This window comes from Salvelinus alpinus, chromosome 3 (genome assembly GCF_045679555.1).
Source record: "Salvelinus alpinus chromosome 3, SLU_Salpinus.1, whole genome shotgun sequence".
NCBI classification, from domain to species: domain Eukaryota; kingdom Metazoa; phylum Chordata; class Actinopteri; order Salmoniformes; family Salmonidae; genus Salvelinus; species Salvelinus alpinus.
Window position 1 is genome coordinate 6,727,161 of NC_092088.1, and position 16,065 is coordinate 6,743,225.

General features: G+C 44.3%; 1 protein-coding gene across 1 annotated transcript in view; it reads right to left on the reverse strand.

Annotated features, from left to right (window-relative positions):
- Window positions 1-9,334: 9,334 nt before the first annotated feature.
- Window positions 9,335-16,065, reverse strand: part of LOC139569948 (calpain-2 catalytic subunit-like) — a 38,363-nt gene continuing 31,632 nt past the window's right edge. Inside the window, exons 20-23 of the mRNA XM_071391338.1 lie at window positions 14,917-14,995; window positions 12,828-12,944; window positions 11,995-12,053; window positions 9,335-10,005 (exon numbers count right to left, since the gene is read on the reverse strand). Coding sequence (XP_071247439.1) covers window positions 9,982-10,005; window positions 11,995-12,053; window positions 12,828-12,944; window positions 14,917-14,995 — 279 coding nt within the window. The 3' untranslated portion in view covers window positions 9,335-9,981. The remainder of the gene's footprint in view (window positions 10,006-11,994; window positions 12,054-12,827; window positions 12,945-14,916; window positions 14,996-16,065) is intronic.

Genomic DNA, 16,065 nt, shown 5'->3' on the forward strand with positions numbered 1-16,065 from the left:
GCTGACATTAGAGGCCTGGGCCCCACCATTATCAAAAATGGAATAAGCAGATATGAAGTGATTGTTAACAACCCCTACAATATGGTCTTTATCCTTCACTTCATTAGAATCCATCATTAAATGGTCAGGAAGGCCAGAGGATACATTAGAACCTGACACTGATTTGATTAGCTTCTCGAACTCGGTAGGGTTGTTTAGGTTCTCTGTAACTGCATTTAAATAGTCATCTGATTTGTTTAGCTTCTAGAACTTGGTAGGATTGTTTAGGTTCTCTGTGACTGCATTTAAATAGTCATCTGATTTGATTAGCTTCCAGAACTTGGTAGGGTTGTTTAGGTTCTCTGTGACTGCATTTAAATAGTCATCTGATTTGATTAGCTTCCTGAACTTGTTAGGATTGTTTAGGTTCTCTGTGACTGCATTTAAATAGTCATCTGATTTGATTAGCTTCCAGAACTTGGTAGGGTTGTTTAGGTTCTCTGTGACTGCATTTAAATAGTCATCTGATTTGATTAGCTTCCTGAACTTGGTAGGATTGTTTAGGTTCTCTGTGACTGCATTTAAATAGTCATCTTATTTGATTAGCTTCCTGAACTTGGTAGGGTTGTTTAGGTTCTCTGTGACTGCATTTAAATAGTCATCTGATTTGGACTTCCTGATCGATCCTGTGCATTTGGAGGCCCAGTCAACAGGAACATTTGTTTGTCTAGTTTGAGCCTAAGATATATTTCTCTTTCTAATTAATACTGCCAAGTTATCTGAAAACCAGGGATTGTGGACCTTACGTAATTTCCGGTTACAACTTGTAGACTTGTTTACGTGGTGCTGTGCGGTTTGTTGCTACCCTTACTTTGTTACCTGCCAACTTTACGGTTTCAATTTTTTTATTACCGTTTATATATACAGTGGGGAGAACAAGTATTTGATACACTGCCGATTTTGCAGGTTTTCCTACTTACAAAGCATGTAGAGGTCTGTAATTTTTATCATAGGTACACTTCAACTGTGAGAGACGGAATCTAAAACAAAAATCCAGAAAATCACATTGTATGATTTTTAAATAATTAATTTGCATTTTATTGCATGACATAAGTATTTGATCACCTACCAAACAGTAAGAATTCCGGCTCTCACAGACCTGTTAGTTTTTCTTTAAGAAGCCCTCCTGTTCTCCACTCATTACCTGTATTAACTGCACCTGTTTGAACTCGTTACCTGTATAAAAGACACCTGTCCACACACAATCAAACAGATTCCAACCTCTCCACAATGGCCAAGACCAGAGAGCTGTGTAAGGACATCAGGGATAAAATTGTAGACCTGCACAAGGCTGGGATGGGCTACAGGACAATAGGCAAGCAGCTTGGTGAGAAGGAAACAACTGTTGGCGCAATTATTAGAAAATGGAAGAAGTTCAAGATGACGGTCAATCACCCTCGGTCTGGGGCTCCATGCAAGATTTCACCTCGTGGGGCATCAATGATCATGAGGAAGGTGAGGGATCAGCCCAGAACTACACGGCAGGACCTGGTCAATGACCTGAAGAGAGCTGGGACCACAGTCTCAAAGAAAACCATTAGTAACACACTACGCCGTCATGGATTAAAATCCTGCAGCGCACGCAAGGTCCCCCTGCTTAAGCCAGTGCATGTCCAGGCCTGTCTGAAGTTTGCCAATGACCATCTGGATGATCCAGAGGAGGAATGGGAGAAGGTCATGTGGTCTGATGAGACAAAAATAGAGCTTTTTGGTCTAACTCCACTCGCCGTGTTTGGAGGAAGAAGAAGTATGAGTACAACCCCAAGAACACCATCCCAACCGTGAAGCATGGAGGTGGAAACATCATTCTTTGGGGATGCTTTTCTGCAAAGGGGACAGGACGACTGCACCGTATTGAGGGGAGGATGGATGGGGCCATGTATCGCGAGATCTTGGCCAACAACCTCCTTCCCTCAGTAAGAGCATTGAAGATGGGTCGTGGCTGGGTCTTCCAGCATGACAATGACACGAAGCACACAGCCATGGCAACTAAGGAGTGGCTCCGTAAGAAGCATCTCAAGGTCCTGGAGTGGCCTAGCCAGTCTCCAGACCTGAACCCAATAGAAAATCTTTGGAGGGAGCTGAATGTCCGTATTGCCCAGCGACAGCCCCGAAACCTGAAGGATCTGGAGAAGATCTGTAGGGAGGAGTGGGCCAAAATCCCTGCTGCAGTGTGTGCAAACCTAGTCAAGAACTACAGGAAACGTATGATCTCTGTAATTACAAACAAAGGTTTCTGTACCAAATATTAAGTTCTGCTTTTCTGATGTATCAAATACTTATGTCATGCAATAAAATGCAAATTAATTACTTAAAAATCATACAATGTGATTTTCTGGATTTTTGTTTTAGATTCCGTCTCTCATAGTTGAAGTGTACCTATGATACAAATTACAGACCTCTACATGCTTTGTAAGTAGGAAAACCTGCAAAATCGGCAGTGTATCAAATACTTGTTCTCCCCACTGTATAGTATTTTTTTTTTCCCCACTCGACTTTTTTCATTCCATTTTTTTCACCCCGGACGCTTTATCTGGACGTGGTTCGTCAGGACCTCCACCAGCCAAAGCTAAGTAGTAACATTAACATGATGCCTTCTAATTACAGACGCTGTACTCATAATATACAGAAGAACGATCGCGTTATGGCAAGGATAGCTGTGTGGCAAGGCCAGCTTCAGACGCAATCGTTAGGCAAGGGTAATTTCAGTGTAGGAAAGGACGAAACAGCGTCTGTGCCACCAGTAAGTACGCAAAGTCCGCGCAGCCGGACAACTTTCTCATGGCTTCTGGAGGGAAATGCTGTAGGAATGCTCAACTGGTGTCGCTCATTCAGCTGACAGAAACCTTCAACCGGTTCTCCCCATTAAGCAGCGAGTCGGAGTCAGAGGCCGAGGCTTCTCTGGTCTCTCTTCCACCCGTTACAGGGTCTGAGACGACGAAGCCTCCCACCTATAGCTCTGACAAGTTGAACACCCTAGTCATTGGTGACTCCATTACCCGCAGTATTAGACTTAAAACGAATCATCCGGCGATCATACACTGTTTACCAGGGGCAGGGCTACCGACGTTAAGGCTAATCTGAAGATGGTGCTGGCTAAAGCTAAAACTGGTGAGTGTAGAGAGTATAGAGATAATGTTATCCACGTCGGCACCAACGATGTTAGGATGAAACAGTCAGAGGTCACCAAGTGCAACATACAGTAGCTTCAGCGTGTAAATCAGCTAGAAAGATGTGTCGGCATCGAGTAATTGTCTCTGGCCCCCTCCCAGTTAGGGGGAGTGATGAGCTCTACAGCAGAGTCTCGCAACTCAATCGCTGGTTGAAAACTGTTTTCTGCCCCTCCCAAAAGATAGAATTTGTAGATAATTGGCCCTCTTTCTGGAACTCACCCACCTATCTTTCCGATTTGGTCCTGCCGTACATACCTACACGTACGCTACAGTCACAAGACGTAGGCCTCCTAATTGTTCCTATAATTTCTCCTATAGAGCTCAATTTTTATGGAATGGTCTGCCAATCCCTGTGAGAGATGCAGACTCGGTCTCAACCTTTAAGTCTTTACTGAAGACTCATCTCTTCAGTAGGTCCTATGATTGAGTGTAGTCTGGCCCAGGAGGGTGAAGGTGAACGGAATGACACTGGAGCAACGAACCGCCCTTGCTGTCTCTGCCTGGCCGGTTCCCCTCTCTCCACTGGGATTCTCTGCCTCTAACCCTATTACAGGGGATGAGTCACTGGCTTACTGGTGCTCTTCCATGCCGTCCCTAGGAGGGGTGCATCACTTGAGTGGGTTGAGTCACTGACGTGATCTTCCTGTCCGGGTTGGCGCCCCCCTTTGAGTTGTGCCATGGCGGAGAACTTTGTGGGCTATACTCGGCCTTGTCTCAGGATGGTAAGTTGGATGGTAAGTTCCTGCCTGTTTGGCCCTGTCCGGGGGTATCGTCGGACGGGGCCACAGTGTCTCCTGACCCCTCCTGTCTTAGCCTCCAGTATTTATGCTGCAGTAGTTTATGTGTCGGGGGGCTAGGGTCAATCTGTTATATCTGGAGTATTTCTCCTGTCTTATCCGGTGTCCTGTGTGAATTTAAGTATGCTCTCTCTGATTCTCTCTCTTTTTCTCTCTTTCTCTCTTTCTTTCTTTCCCTCTCTCTCTCGGAGGACCTGAGCCCTAGGACCATGCCTCAGGACTACCTGGCCTGATGACTCTTTGCTGTCCCCAGCCTACCTGGTCATGCTGCTGCTCCAGTTTCAACTGTTCTGCCTGCGGCTATGTAACCTTGACCTGTTCACCAGACGTGCTACCTGTCCCAGACCTGCTGTTTTCAACTCTCTAGAGACAGCAGGAGCAATAGAGATACTCTTAATGATTGGCTATGAAAAGCCAACTGACATTTACTCCTGAGGTGCTGACCTGTTGCACCCTCGACAACCACTGTGATTATTATTATCTGACCCTGCTGGTCATCTATGAACATTTGAACATCTTGGCCATGTTCTGTTATAATCTCCACCCGGCACAGCCAGAAGAGGACTGGCCACCCCTCATAGCCTGGTTCCTTTCTAGGTTTCTTCCTAGGTTTCGGCCTTTCTAGGGAGTTTTTCCTAGCCACCGTGCTTCTACACCTGCATTGCTTGCTGTTTGGGGTTTTAGGCTGGGTTTCTGTACAGCACTTTGTGACATCAGCTGATGTAAGAAGGGCTTTATAAATACATTTGATTGATTGATTGTCCCTTCCACTGATTCTACATTTAAGAGGCATGCTTATCACAAATGGACACAAATTTCATATAAAAATAGTCCCGGGCAGTGTCAACATGTGGAATCAGCATTATGGTACAGATCATGTAATAATGGTTGCTCATCAAACTGTCTAAAATGTATTTTTTTTAATATATTGGGGTTTTGGCTTTGGTCCTTTTAGTATTTCCAACACAAGCAATTGCACATCTGATGATAATCACTGACATCATTACATTGACATGTATGGGCATGTCAATATTCATGTCAAGTGTGTACGTGGGTGTCTGTCTGCCTGCCTGTCTGTCTGTCTGCCAGCCTGTCTGTCTGCCTGCTATAGCTACTACCAACAGTCACCTGGAGGGGAATGTCAGGGAGTAGTTAGATAGTTGCAGAAAGCCCTGGGTCTGAACCAGTGTTTACCGTGAACACTGAGGCTGTACCTGCTTTAAGTTACAGTTTTAACAGTGGTCAAGTAGGCTACTGTGGCTATTTGATCATAATGTAGGCCTACCAGAGTGGCCGTCCATCAAAAACAATGGAGAAAAATTAATCCCCTAACATTTTAACATGGAAGTAGCTGTCCTAGTATTCAGCCTACAGTAGCAGCCAGTGTGTGGTGTTCAATGTAGACCTACATTCCATGAGACTTTTGAAAAAAAACATGCAGGGCTTGACATGAACCTGTCAATCCACTTGTCCTTCACACAAGGAGGTGACTGAAAATGTTGTTGTGTTTGATGCAAGAAACCACTTTACAAAAATAACATTCGTTATTATTCCCATACCATTATTGCAGAGAATCAGACGGGGTCTCGAACGGGGACTTTGGACCGGGTCTTTGGACGGGGTCTTTGGACGGGGTCTCGGACGGGGTCTTTGGACGGGGTCTTTGGACGGGGTCTTTGGACGGGGTCTCGGACGGGGTCTTTGGACGGGGTCTCGGACGGGGTCTTTGGACGGGGTCTTTGGACGGGGTCTTTGGACGGGGTCTCGGACGGGGTCTTTGGACGGGGTCTCGGACGGGGTCTTCAGACGGGGTCTTTGGACCGGGTCTTTGGACGGGGTCTCGGACGGGGTCTTTGGACGGGGTCTCGGACGGGGTCTTTCGACGAGGTCTCGGATGGGGTCTTGGACGGGGTCTCGGACGGGGTCTTGGACGGGGTCTTGGACGGGGTCTCGGATGGGGTCTTTGGATGGGGTTTCGGACGGGGTCTTTGGACGAGGTCTCGGACGGGGTATTTGAACGGGGTCTCGTACGGGGTCTCGGACGGGGTCTTTGGACGGGGTCTTCAGGCAAAGACCTGGAGACTGCTGCGTCATCGCTGAATGAAAATAGAACTGTAGAACGACCAGTCTGTCTTTTGTATTTATACATTTTTGATTGAACCCCAGTGTAGCTGCTGCTGAAGTGTAGCTGCTGCCTAGGCAGGAACTAATGGGGATCCATAATAAACTCCAGGAAGAGTAGCTGCTGCCTTGGCAGGAACTAATGGGGATCCCTAATAAACCCCAGGAAGAGTAGCTGCTGCCTTGGCAGGAACTAATGGAGATCCATAATAAACCCCAGGAAGAGTAGCTGCTGCCTTGGCAGGAACTAATGGGGATCGATAATAAACCTCAGGAAGAATAGCTGCTGCCAAGGCAGGCACTAATGGGGATCGATAATAAACTCCAGGAAGAGTAGCTGCTGCCTTGGCAGGAACTAATGGGGATCCATAATAAACCCCAGGAAGAGTAGCTGCTGCCTTGGCAGGAACTAATGGGGATCAATAATAACTACAAATACAGGGTACAATAAGCACCGCCTTCGCCCAATCCTGATTTGTCCAAATAATCAATGACAAAAACCCAAAACCAGGAACTACTGCTGCTCGTAATCACATAATTCTACGTGAGCCTTGATAGATTATCGTTGTTTATGCCGAACCTGTCCTCAAGAGATTAATGAAGGTAGAGAAGGAACAGGTAAATATAGAGACATTACAGGACAGGTAGAGAAGGAACAGGTAAATATAGAGACATTACAGAACAGGTAGAGAAGGAACAGGTAAATATAGAGACATTACAGGACAGGTAGAGAAGGAACAGGTAAATATAGAGACATTACAGGACAGGTAGAGAAGGAACAGGTAAATATAGAGACATTACAGGACAGGTAGAGAAGGAACAGGTAAATATAGAGACATTACAGGACAGGTAGAGAAGGAACAGGTAAATATAGAGACATTACAGGACAGGTAGAGAAGGAAAAGGTAAATATAAAGAAATTACAGGACAGGTAAAGAAGGAACAGGTAAATATAGAGACATTACAGGACAGGTAGAGAAGGAACAGGTAAATATAGAGACATTACAGGACAGGTAGAGAAGGAAAAGGTAAATATAAAGAAATTACAGGACAGGTAAAGAAGGAACAGGTAAATATAGAGACATTACAGGACAGGTAGAGAAGGAACAGGTAAATATAGAGACATTACAGGACAGGTAGAGAAGGAACAGGTTAGTAGGTAAATATAGGCCTACAGTTTGGACAGGAATGTACAGAACAGGGCTGAGCAACTAATGTTATGAAACTCTGGGGACGCCCCTGGGCAGAACAAACATTAACATGCTGTCACGACTCCTACCGAAGGTGGCTCCTCTTCCTGTTCGGGCGGTGCTCAGCGGTCGTCGTCACCGGTCTACTAGCTGCCACCGTTCCCTTTTCCCTTTTCCGTTGGTTTTGTCTTATTAGTTACACCTGTTTCGTGTTTACGTTTAGTTGGGCTATTTAAGCTAGTCGGCCCGCCTGCTCTTTGTGCGGGCTTCATTTTTCTACTGTGTTTGTGTGTGGTAGGTTATTGGTAGCGTGATTCGTTTTGGGATTTCCCTCTGGACTGGTTTTGGGTATCGTGTTTGTTGCGCCGATGAGTGTTTGGCGCGCATGATTTTTTCCCTGTGCCTTATTAAAACACTACTCAGTACTTTCTGCCTCCTGCGCCTGACTCCGCACCCACTACGCTTTTGTGAGTCACACATGCACTTTTTTTTGTGCTGATTTGAATGTCATTGAGAAAAAACAAAAAGGTTTCATACTGTATTTTTTCCCGAGAACATCCTTTCTGAATTTAAAAGTAATCCAATAAGTAATCATCTAGTTTTTCTAAAGTGTCTGTTATCTGATTACAATATGTTTTGCTGGTAATGTAACTGATTACAGTTTTTTTATTTTGCAATCAAATGAAATGTAATCGTTTACTCTCCAACCCTGAATAGATGGGAATGGTTGAGGGAAGAGATGTTTCCACCCCTAACTAGCATAGGTACATGTAAGGTTCAGCCTGATGCCCCTTAAGGTCTTACAATGACCTATCAATGGTGAAATACAATGACCTATCAATGGTGAAATACAATGACCTATCAATGGTGAAATACAATGACCTATCAATGGTGAAATACAATGACCTATCAATGGTGAAATACAATGACCTATCAATGGTGAAATACAATGACCTATCAATGGTGAAATACAATGACCTATCAATGGTGAAATACAATGACCTATCAATGGTGAAATACAATGACCTATCAATGGTAAAATACAATGACCTATCAATGGTGAAATACGATGACCTATCAATGGTGAAATACAATGACCTATCAATGGTGAAATACAATGACCTATCAATGGTGAAATACGATGACCTATCAATGGTGAAATACAATGACCTATCAATGGTAAAATACAATGACCTATCAATGGTGAAATACAATGACCTATCAATGGTGAAATACAATGCCCTATCAATGGTGAAATACAATGACCTATCAATGGTGAAATACAATGACCTATCAATGGTCAAATACAATGACCTATCAATGGTCAAATACAATGACCTATCAATGGTCAAATACAATGACCTATCAATGGTGAAATACAATGACCTATCAATGGTAAAATACAATGCCCTATCAATGGTGAAATACAATGCCCTATCAATGGTAAAATCCAATGCCCTATCAATGGTGAAATACAATGACCTATCAATGGTGAAATACAATGCCCTATCAATGGTGAAATACAATGACCTATCAATGGTGAAATACAATGACCTATCAATGGTGAAATACAATGACCTATCAATGGTAAAATACAATGACCTATCAATGGTAAAATACAATGCCCTATCAATGGTGAAATACAATGACCTATCAATGGTAAAATACAATGCCCTATCAATGGTGAAATACAATGACCTATCAATGGTGAAATACAATGACCTATCAATGGTAAAATACAATGACCTATCAATGGTAAAAGAATAAGCACAGGATGTTTAAGGAAATATATGGAACATTTTATATAAATGTTTGCATAACTACCTTTGTAACATTTACAAATGTGGAAGTAATAATTTATAAATGGTGAGCTAACTGTGTGTAAACGCCCTTATAAATGGTTCATTACCATTCAAATAAATTGTTACCAATAATTGTGCGCCTTATTCTGTGAGGATGATCCGTTTTCTAGTGTGTGAACAGATAATCAGGTAAACAGAAAAACAAACACCCGTACAGCGAACACATTTTTTTAATAGTTCATTAAAGTCCCGTACAGAATGAGCAAGTATTTATGAGTAAACCATATTCAAAGTTAGTTTACAAATAGTGCAAAACTAGAACTTGAAATGTTCCTAGAAATGTGACAATATCACAGAAGAAAATGTAGTAAAAAAAAAAGAAAATCTTTAATCTCAAAACCATGATCTATTTTATAGAATTCAGCTGTCACGGTCACTACTGGGGGAGTCTAGTTGATTCACTACTGGGGGAGTCTAGTTGATTCACTACTGGCGCTGGGGAGTCTAGTTGATTCACTACTGGCGTTGGGGAGTCTAGTTGATTCACTACTGGCGTTGGGGAGTCTAGTTGATTCACTACTGGCGCTGGGGAGTCTAGTTGATTCACTACTGGCGTTGGGGAGTCTAGTTGATTCACTACTGGCGTTGGGGAGTCTAGTTGATTCACTACTGGCGTTGGGGAGTCTAGTTGATTCACTACTGGCGTTGGGGAGTCTAGTTGATTCACTACTGGGGGAGTCTAGTTGATTCACTACTGGCGTTGGGGAGTCTAGTTGATTCCCTCCTGGCGTTGGGGAGTCTAGTTGATTCCCTCCTGGCGTTGGGGAGTCTAGTTGATTCCCTCCTGGCGTTGGGGAGTCTAGTTGATTGCCAGGCACAGCCACTGGAAAAAGAAAACAAATCCAGTCAGACAGACAAACAAACAAACAGACACACTGTCTGTACGACATACTCCTATGAGCTGGGTGAACAGTAGAGAAAACGCTGACGAAGACTGTTGCCAAAACACGTATTTTTCTCTGACGTCTGGTTCTTCAGAAGACATTCAAACCTTAAGGTTGTTCCTGTAACTATATGGCAGTGAGTACAGGTTGGTCCTGTAACTATATGGCAGTGAGTACAGGTTCCTGTAACTATATGGCAGTGAGTACAGGTTGTTCCTGTAACTATATGGCAGTGAGTACAGGTTGGTCCTGTAACTATATGGCAGTGAGTACAGGTTGGTCCTGTAACTATATGGCAGTGAGTACAGGTTCCTGTAACTATATGGCAGTGAGTACAGGTTGTTCCTGTAACTATATGGCAGTGAGTACAGGTTGGTCCTGTAACTATATGGCAGTGAGTACAGGTTGGTCCTGTAACTATATGGCAGTGAGTACAGGTTGTTCCTGTAACTATATGGCAGTGAGTACAGGTTCCTGTAACTATATGGCAGTGAGTACAGGTTGGTCCTGTAACTATATGGCAGTGAGTACAGGTTCCTGTAACTATATGGCAGTGAGTACAGATTGGTCCTGTAACTATATGGCAGTGAGTACAGGTTGTTCCTGTAACTATATGGCAGTGAGTACAGGTTGGTCCTGTAACTATATGGCAGTGAGTACAGGTTGTTCCTGTAACTATATGGCAGTGAGTACAGGTTCCTGTAACTATATGGCAGTGAGTACAGGTTCCTGTAACTATATGGCAGTGAGTACAGGTTGTTCCTGTAACTATATGGCAGTGAGTACAGGTTGTTCCTGTAACTATATGGCAGTGAGTACAGGTTCCTGTAACTATATGGCAGTGAGTACAGATTGGTCCTGTAACTATATGGCAGTGAGTACAGGTTGTTCCTGTAACTATATGGCAGTGAGTACAGGTTCCTGTAACTATATGGCAGTGAGTACAGGTTCCTGTAACTATATGGCAGTGAGTACAGGTTGTTCCTGTAACTATATGGCAGTGAGTACAGGTTCCTGTAACTATATGGCAGTGAGTACAGGTTGGTCCTGTAACTATATGGCAGTGAGTACAGGTTGGTCCTGTAACTATATGGCAGTGAGTACAGGTTGTTCCTGTAACTATATGGCAGTGAGTACAGGTTGTTCCTGTAACTATATGGCAGTGAGTACAGGTTGGTCCTGTAACTATATGGCAGTGAGTACAGGTTGGTCCTGTAACTATATGGCAGTGAGTACAGGTTGGTCCTGTAACTATATGGCAGTGAGTACAGGTTGGTCCTGTAACTATATGGCAGTGAGTACAGGTTGGTCCTGTAACTATATGGCAGTGAGTACAGGTTGTTCCTGTAACTATATGGCAGTGAGTACAGGTTCCTGTAACTATATGGCAGTGAGTACAGGTTGGTCCTGTAACTATATGGCAGTGAGTACAGGTTGGTCCTGTAACTATATGGCAGTGAGTACAGGTTGGTCCTGTAACTATATGGCAGTGAGTACAGGTTGGTCCTGTAACTATATGGCAGTGAGTACAGGTTCCTGTAACTATATGGCAGTGAGTACAGGTTGGTCCTGTAACTATATGGCAGTGAGTACAGGTTGGTCCTGTAACTATATGGCAGTGAGTACAGGTTGGTCCTGTAACTATATGGCAGTGAGTACAGGTTGGTCCTGTAACTATATGGCAGTGAGTACAGGTTCCTGTAACTATATGGCAGTGAGTACAGGTTGGTCCTGTAACTATATGGCAGTGAGTACAGGTTGTTCCTTTTTTCCAGTATATGCCTTTTGAACCCAGCACCCAAATACTATCTGTTACTGTAAACAGTTGAGTTTTGCACGACAATTCCTCCTTCTATGCACAATGGTGACCAACATATTGAGTTAAACCACTGTACTATATAATGAAATAGACAAACAGAAGTACATACTTGGGACACATCCAGCTCAATCTTCCCAGAGGTGTTGGTATCCAGAGTTTTAAACATATCTGGTTGGGATTCAAAACAGAAAGTGGTTATTAATCCAATGCAATATTCAATGAATTGATTATTTACCGAACCAATTAACTAATCAGTCAAATCCAAGTTATTGTGCTGCTGAGACACACTGTTCAAGGACATATATCATCTACTGTTTGGAGGATGTTCCAGGATGCCAAACATTTGCAGGATGTTCTAGGATACCAAACATTTGCAGGATGTTCCAGGATGCCAAACATTTGGAGGATGTTCCAGGATGCCAAACATTTGAAGGATGTCCCAGGATGCCAAACTTTTGCAGGATGTTCCAGGATACCAAACATTTGCAGGATGTTCCAGGATGCCAAACCTTTGCAGGATGTTCCAGGATGCCAAACATTTGTAGGATGCTCCAGGATGCCAAACATTTGGAGGATGTTCCAGGAAGCCAACACTTTTGGAGGATGTTCCAGGATGCTAAACATTTGCAGGATGTTCCAGGATACCAAACATTTGCAGGATGTTCCAGGATACCAAACATTTGGAGGATGTTCCAGGATACCAAACATTTGGAGGATGTTCCAGGACGCCAAACATTTGGAGGATGTTCCCAGAGCAACAGACAAACATATTATTATCTGTATACTGTATGTCCTTATCTTTGCTTGATTATGGTGTGTTTTTTGTATGCACAGAGCCGCCAACCGAGATTTCCCCACCGGGAGAATAAATTCCTAGTCTTATCTTCTCTATTTGCATCCCAATGTTGATGTAAGAGTTGTGTTATTGTTGAATGGACTTACTGAAGAGCATTTCAACTCTGATGAGACAGTCCACGAAACAGTGGAAGTCGATGGCATAGTGGGCGCTGGCATAACGAGTCACTATGACCTGCAGCACTGCACTGTTGATGTGGAAGCCTGAGGAAAAGGACACGATCATAGAAATACAATGAATAGATTATATTAATATGGACATAACATTCCACATACAGTAACCATCCCAGTAACTATCTAGAGCAGTGGTTCCTGGCCTATCTACAGGGGGTTCCTGGCCTATCTACAGGGGGTTCCTGGCCTATCTACAGAGGGCTCATGGCCTATCTACAGGGGGTTCCTGGTCTATCTACAGGGGGCTCCTGACCTGTCTACAGGGGGTTCCTGACCTATCTACAGGGGGTTCCTGACCTATCTACAGGGGGTTCCTGACCTATCTACAGGGGGTTCCTGACCTATCTACAGGGGGTTCCTGACCTGTCTACAGGGGGTTCCTGGTCTATCTACAGGGGGTTCCTGACCTATCTACAGGGGGTTTCTGGTCTATCTACAGGGGGTTCCTGACCTATCTACAGGGGGTTCTTGACCTATCTACAGGGGGTTCCTGACCTATCTACAGGGGGTTCCTGACCTATCTACAGGGGGTTCCTGACCTGTCTACAGGGGGTTCCTGGTCTATCTACAGGGGGTTCCTGACCTATCTACAGGGGGTTCCTGGTCTATCTACAGGGGGTTCCTGACCTATCTACAGGGGGTTCTTGACCTATCTACAGGGGGTTCCTGACCTATCTACAGGGGGTTCCTGACCTATCTACAGGGGGTTCCTGACCTATCTACAGGGGGTTCCTGACCGGTCTACAGGGGGTTCCTGACCTATCTACAGGGGGTTCCTGACCTATCTACAGGGGGTTCCTGACCTATCTACAGGGGGTTCCTGACCTATCTACAGAGGGTTCCTGACCTATCTACAAGGGGGTTCCTGACCTATCTACAGGGGGTTCCTGACCTATCTACATGGGGTTCCTGACCTATCTACAAGGGGGTTCCTGACCTATCTACAGGGGGTTCCTGACCTATCTACAAGGGGGTTCCTGACCTATCTACAGGGGGTTCCTGACCTATCTACAGGGGGTTCCTGACCTGTCTACAGGGGGTTCCTGACCTATCTACAGGGGGTTCCTGACCTATCTACAGGGGGTTCCTGACCTATCTACAGGGGGTTCCTGACCTGTCTACAGGGGGTTCCTGACCTATCTACAGGGGGTTCCTGACCTATCTACAGGGGGTTCCTGGCCTATCTACAGGGGGTTCCTGGCCTATCTACATGGGGTTCCTGACCTATCTACAGGGGGTTCCTGGCCTATCTACAGGGGGTTCCTGGCCTATCTACATGGGGTTCCTGGCCTATCTACAGGGGGTTCCTGACCTGTCTACAGGGGGTTCCTGACCTATCTACAGGGGGTTCCTGATCTATCTACAGGGGGTTCCTGACCTATCTACAGGGGGTTCCTGACCTGTCTACAGGGGGTTTGTTCCTGTAACAATATGGCAGTGAGTACAGGTTGTTCCTGGGTTCCTGACCTGTCTACAGGGGGTTCCTGGCCTATCTACAGGGGGTTCCTGACCTGTCTACAGGGGGTTCCTGACCTGTCTACAGGGGGTTCCTGGTCTATCTACAGGGGGTTCCTGACCTATCTACAGGGGGTTCCTGACCTGTCTACAGGGGGTTCCTGGTCTATCTACAGGGGGTTCCTGACCTGTCTACAGGGGGTTCCTGACCTGTCTACAGGGGGTTCCTGGTCTATCTACAGGGGGTTCCTGACCTGTCTACAGGGGGTTCCTGACCTATCTACAGGGGGTTCCTGACCTGTCTACAGGGGTTTCCTGGCCTATCTACAGGGGGTTCCTGACCTGTCTACAGGGGGTTGCTGACCTATCTACAGGGGGTTCCTGACCTATCTACAGGGGGTTCCTGACCTATCTACAGGGGGTTTCTGGTCTATCTACAGGGGGTTCCTGGAAAGATTTAAGAAAATAATGAGGGCAGTGGTGTAGGATGCACAGCTCCTGCAGCCTCCTGTGGCCCCCACATCCCCCCAAAAAACGTGTGTGTTACCTGCTTCTGTCAGAGCACCTCTCATCTCATGTGAACTCATAGTTCCAGAGCGGTCTGAGTCGTAACTCTTGAAAATTTCCTGAAGATACCAACCGCAGCATGATGTCGAATCAGAACAGAGAAACATATATTACACAGTTAATATATACTGGGGGGGAAGTCCTACATCTGAACTTCTGTTTAGTCACATTTCCCCTTAGTCATGCACTGATGTTAATGGTAGTTTGATAGATGTCAATGGAAGTTTGATAGATGTCAATGGTAGTTTGATAGATGTCAATGGTAGTTTGACAGATGTCAATGGTAGTTTGATAGATGTCAATGGTAGTTTGATAGATGTCAATGGTAGTTTGATAGATGTCAATGGTAGTTTGATAGATGTCAATGGTAGTTTGATAGATGTCAATGGTAGTTTGATAGATGTCAATGGAAGTTAGGATTCACCCAAGGGTACATAGTAGACTCATCACAGAATGATTTAGTAAACTCAATCATACATCATTTAGTGAGACCTGTACAACAACAACAAAAACACCTTCAGCATTCATAAAAACACCTTCAGCATTCATAAAAACACCTTCAGCATTCATTAAAACATATTCAGCATTCATTAAAACACCTTCATCATTCATAAAAACACCTTCAGCATTCATTAAAACATTTTCAGCATTCATTAAAACACCTTCAGCATTCATAAAACCACCTTCAGCATTCATAAAAACACCTTCAGCATTCATTAAAGCACCTTCAGCATTCATTAAAACACCTTCAGCATTCATAAAAGCGCCTTCAGCATTCATAAAAACACCTTCAGCATTCATAAAAACACCTTCAGCATTCATAAAAAGCACCTTCAGCATTCATAGAAACACCTTCAGCATTCATTGAAACACCTTCAGCATTCATAAAAACACCTTCAGCATTCATTAAAAATCTTCGGCATCCATTAAAACAACTTCAGCATTCATTAAAGCACCTTCAGCATTCATAAAAACACCTTCAGCATTCATAAAAACACCTTCAGCATTCATAAAAACACCTTCAGCATTCATTAAAACATATTCAGCATTCATTAAAACACCTTCATCATTCATAAAAACACCTTCAGCATTCATTAAAACATTTTCAGCATTCATAAAAATACCTTCA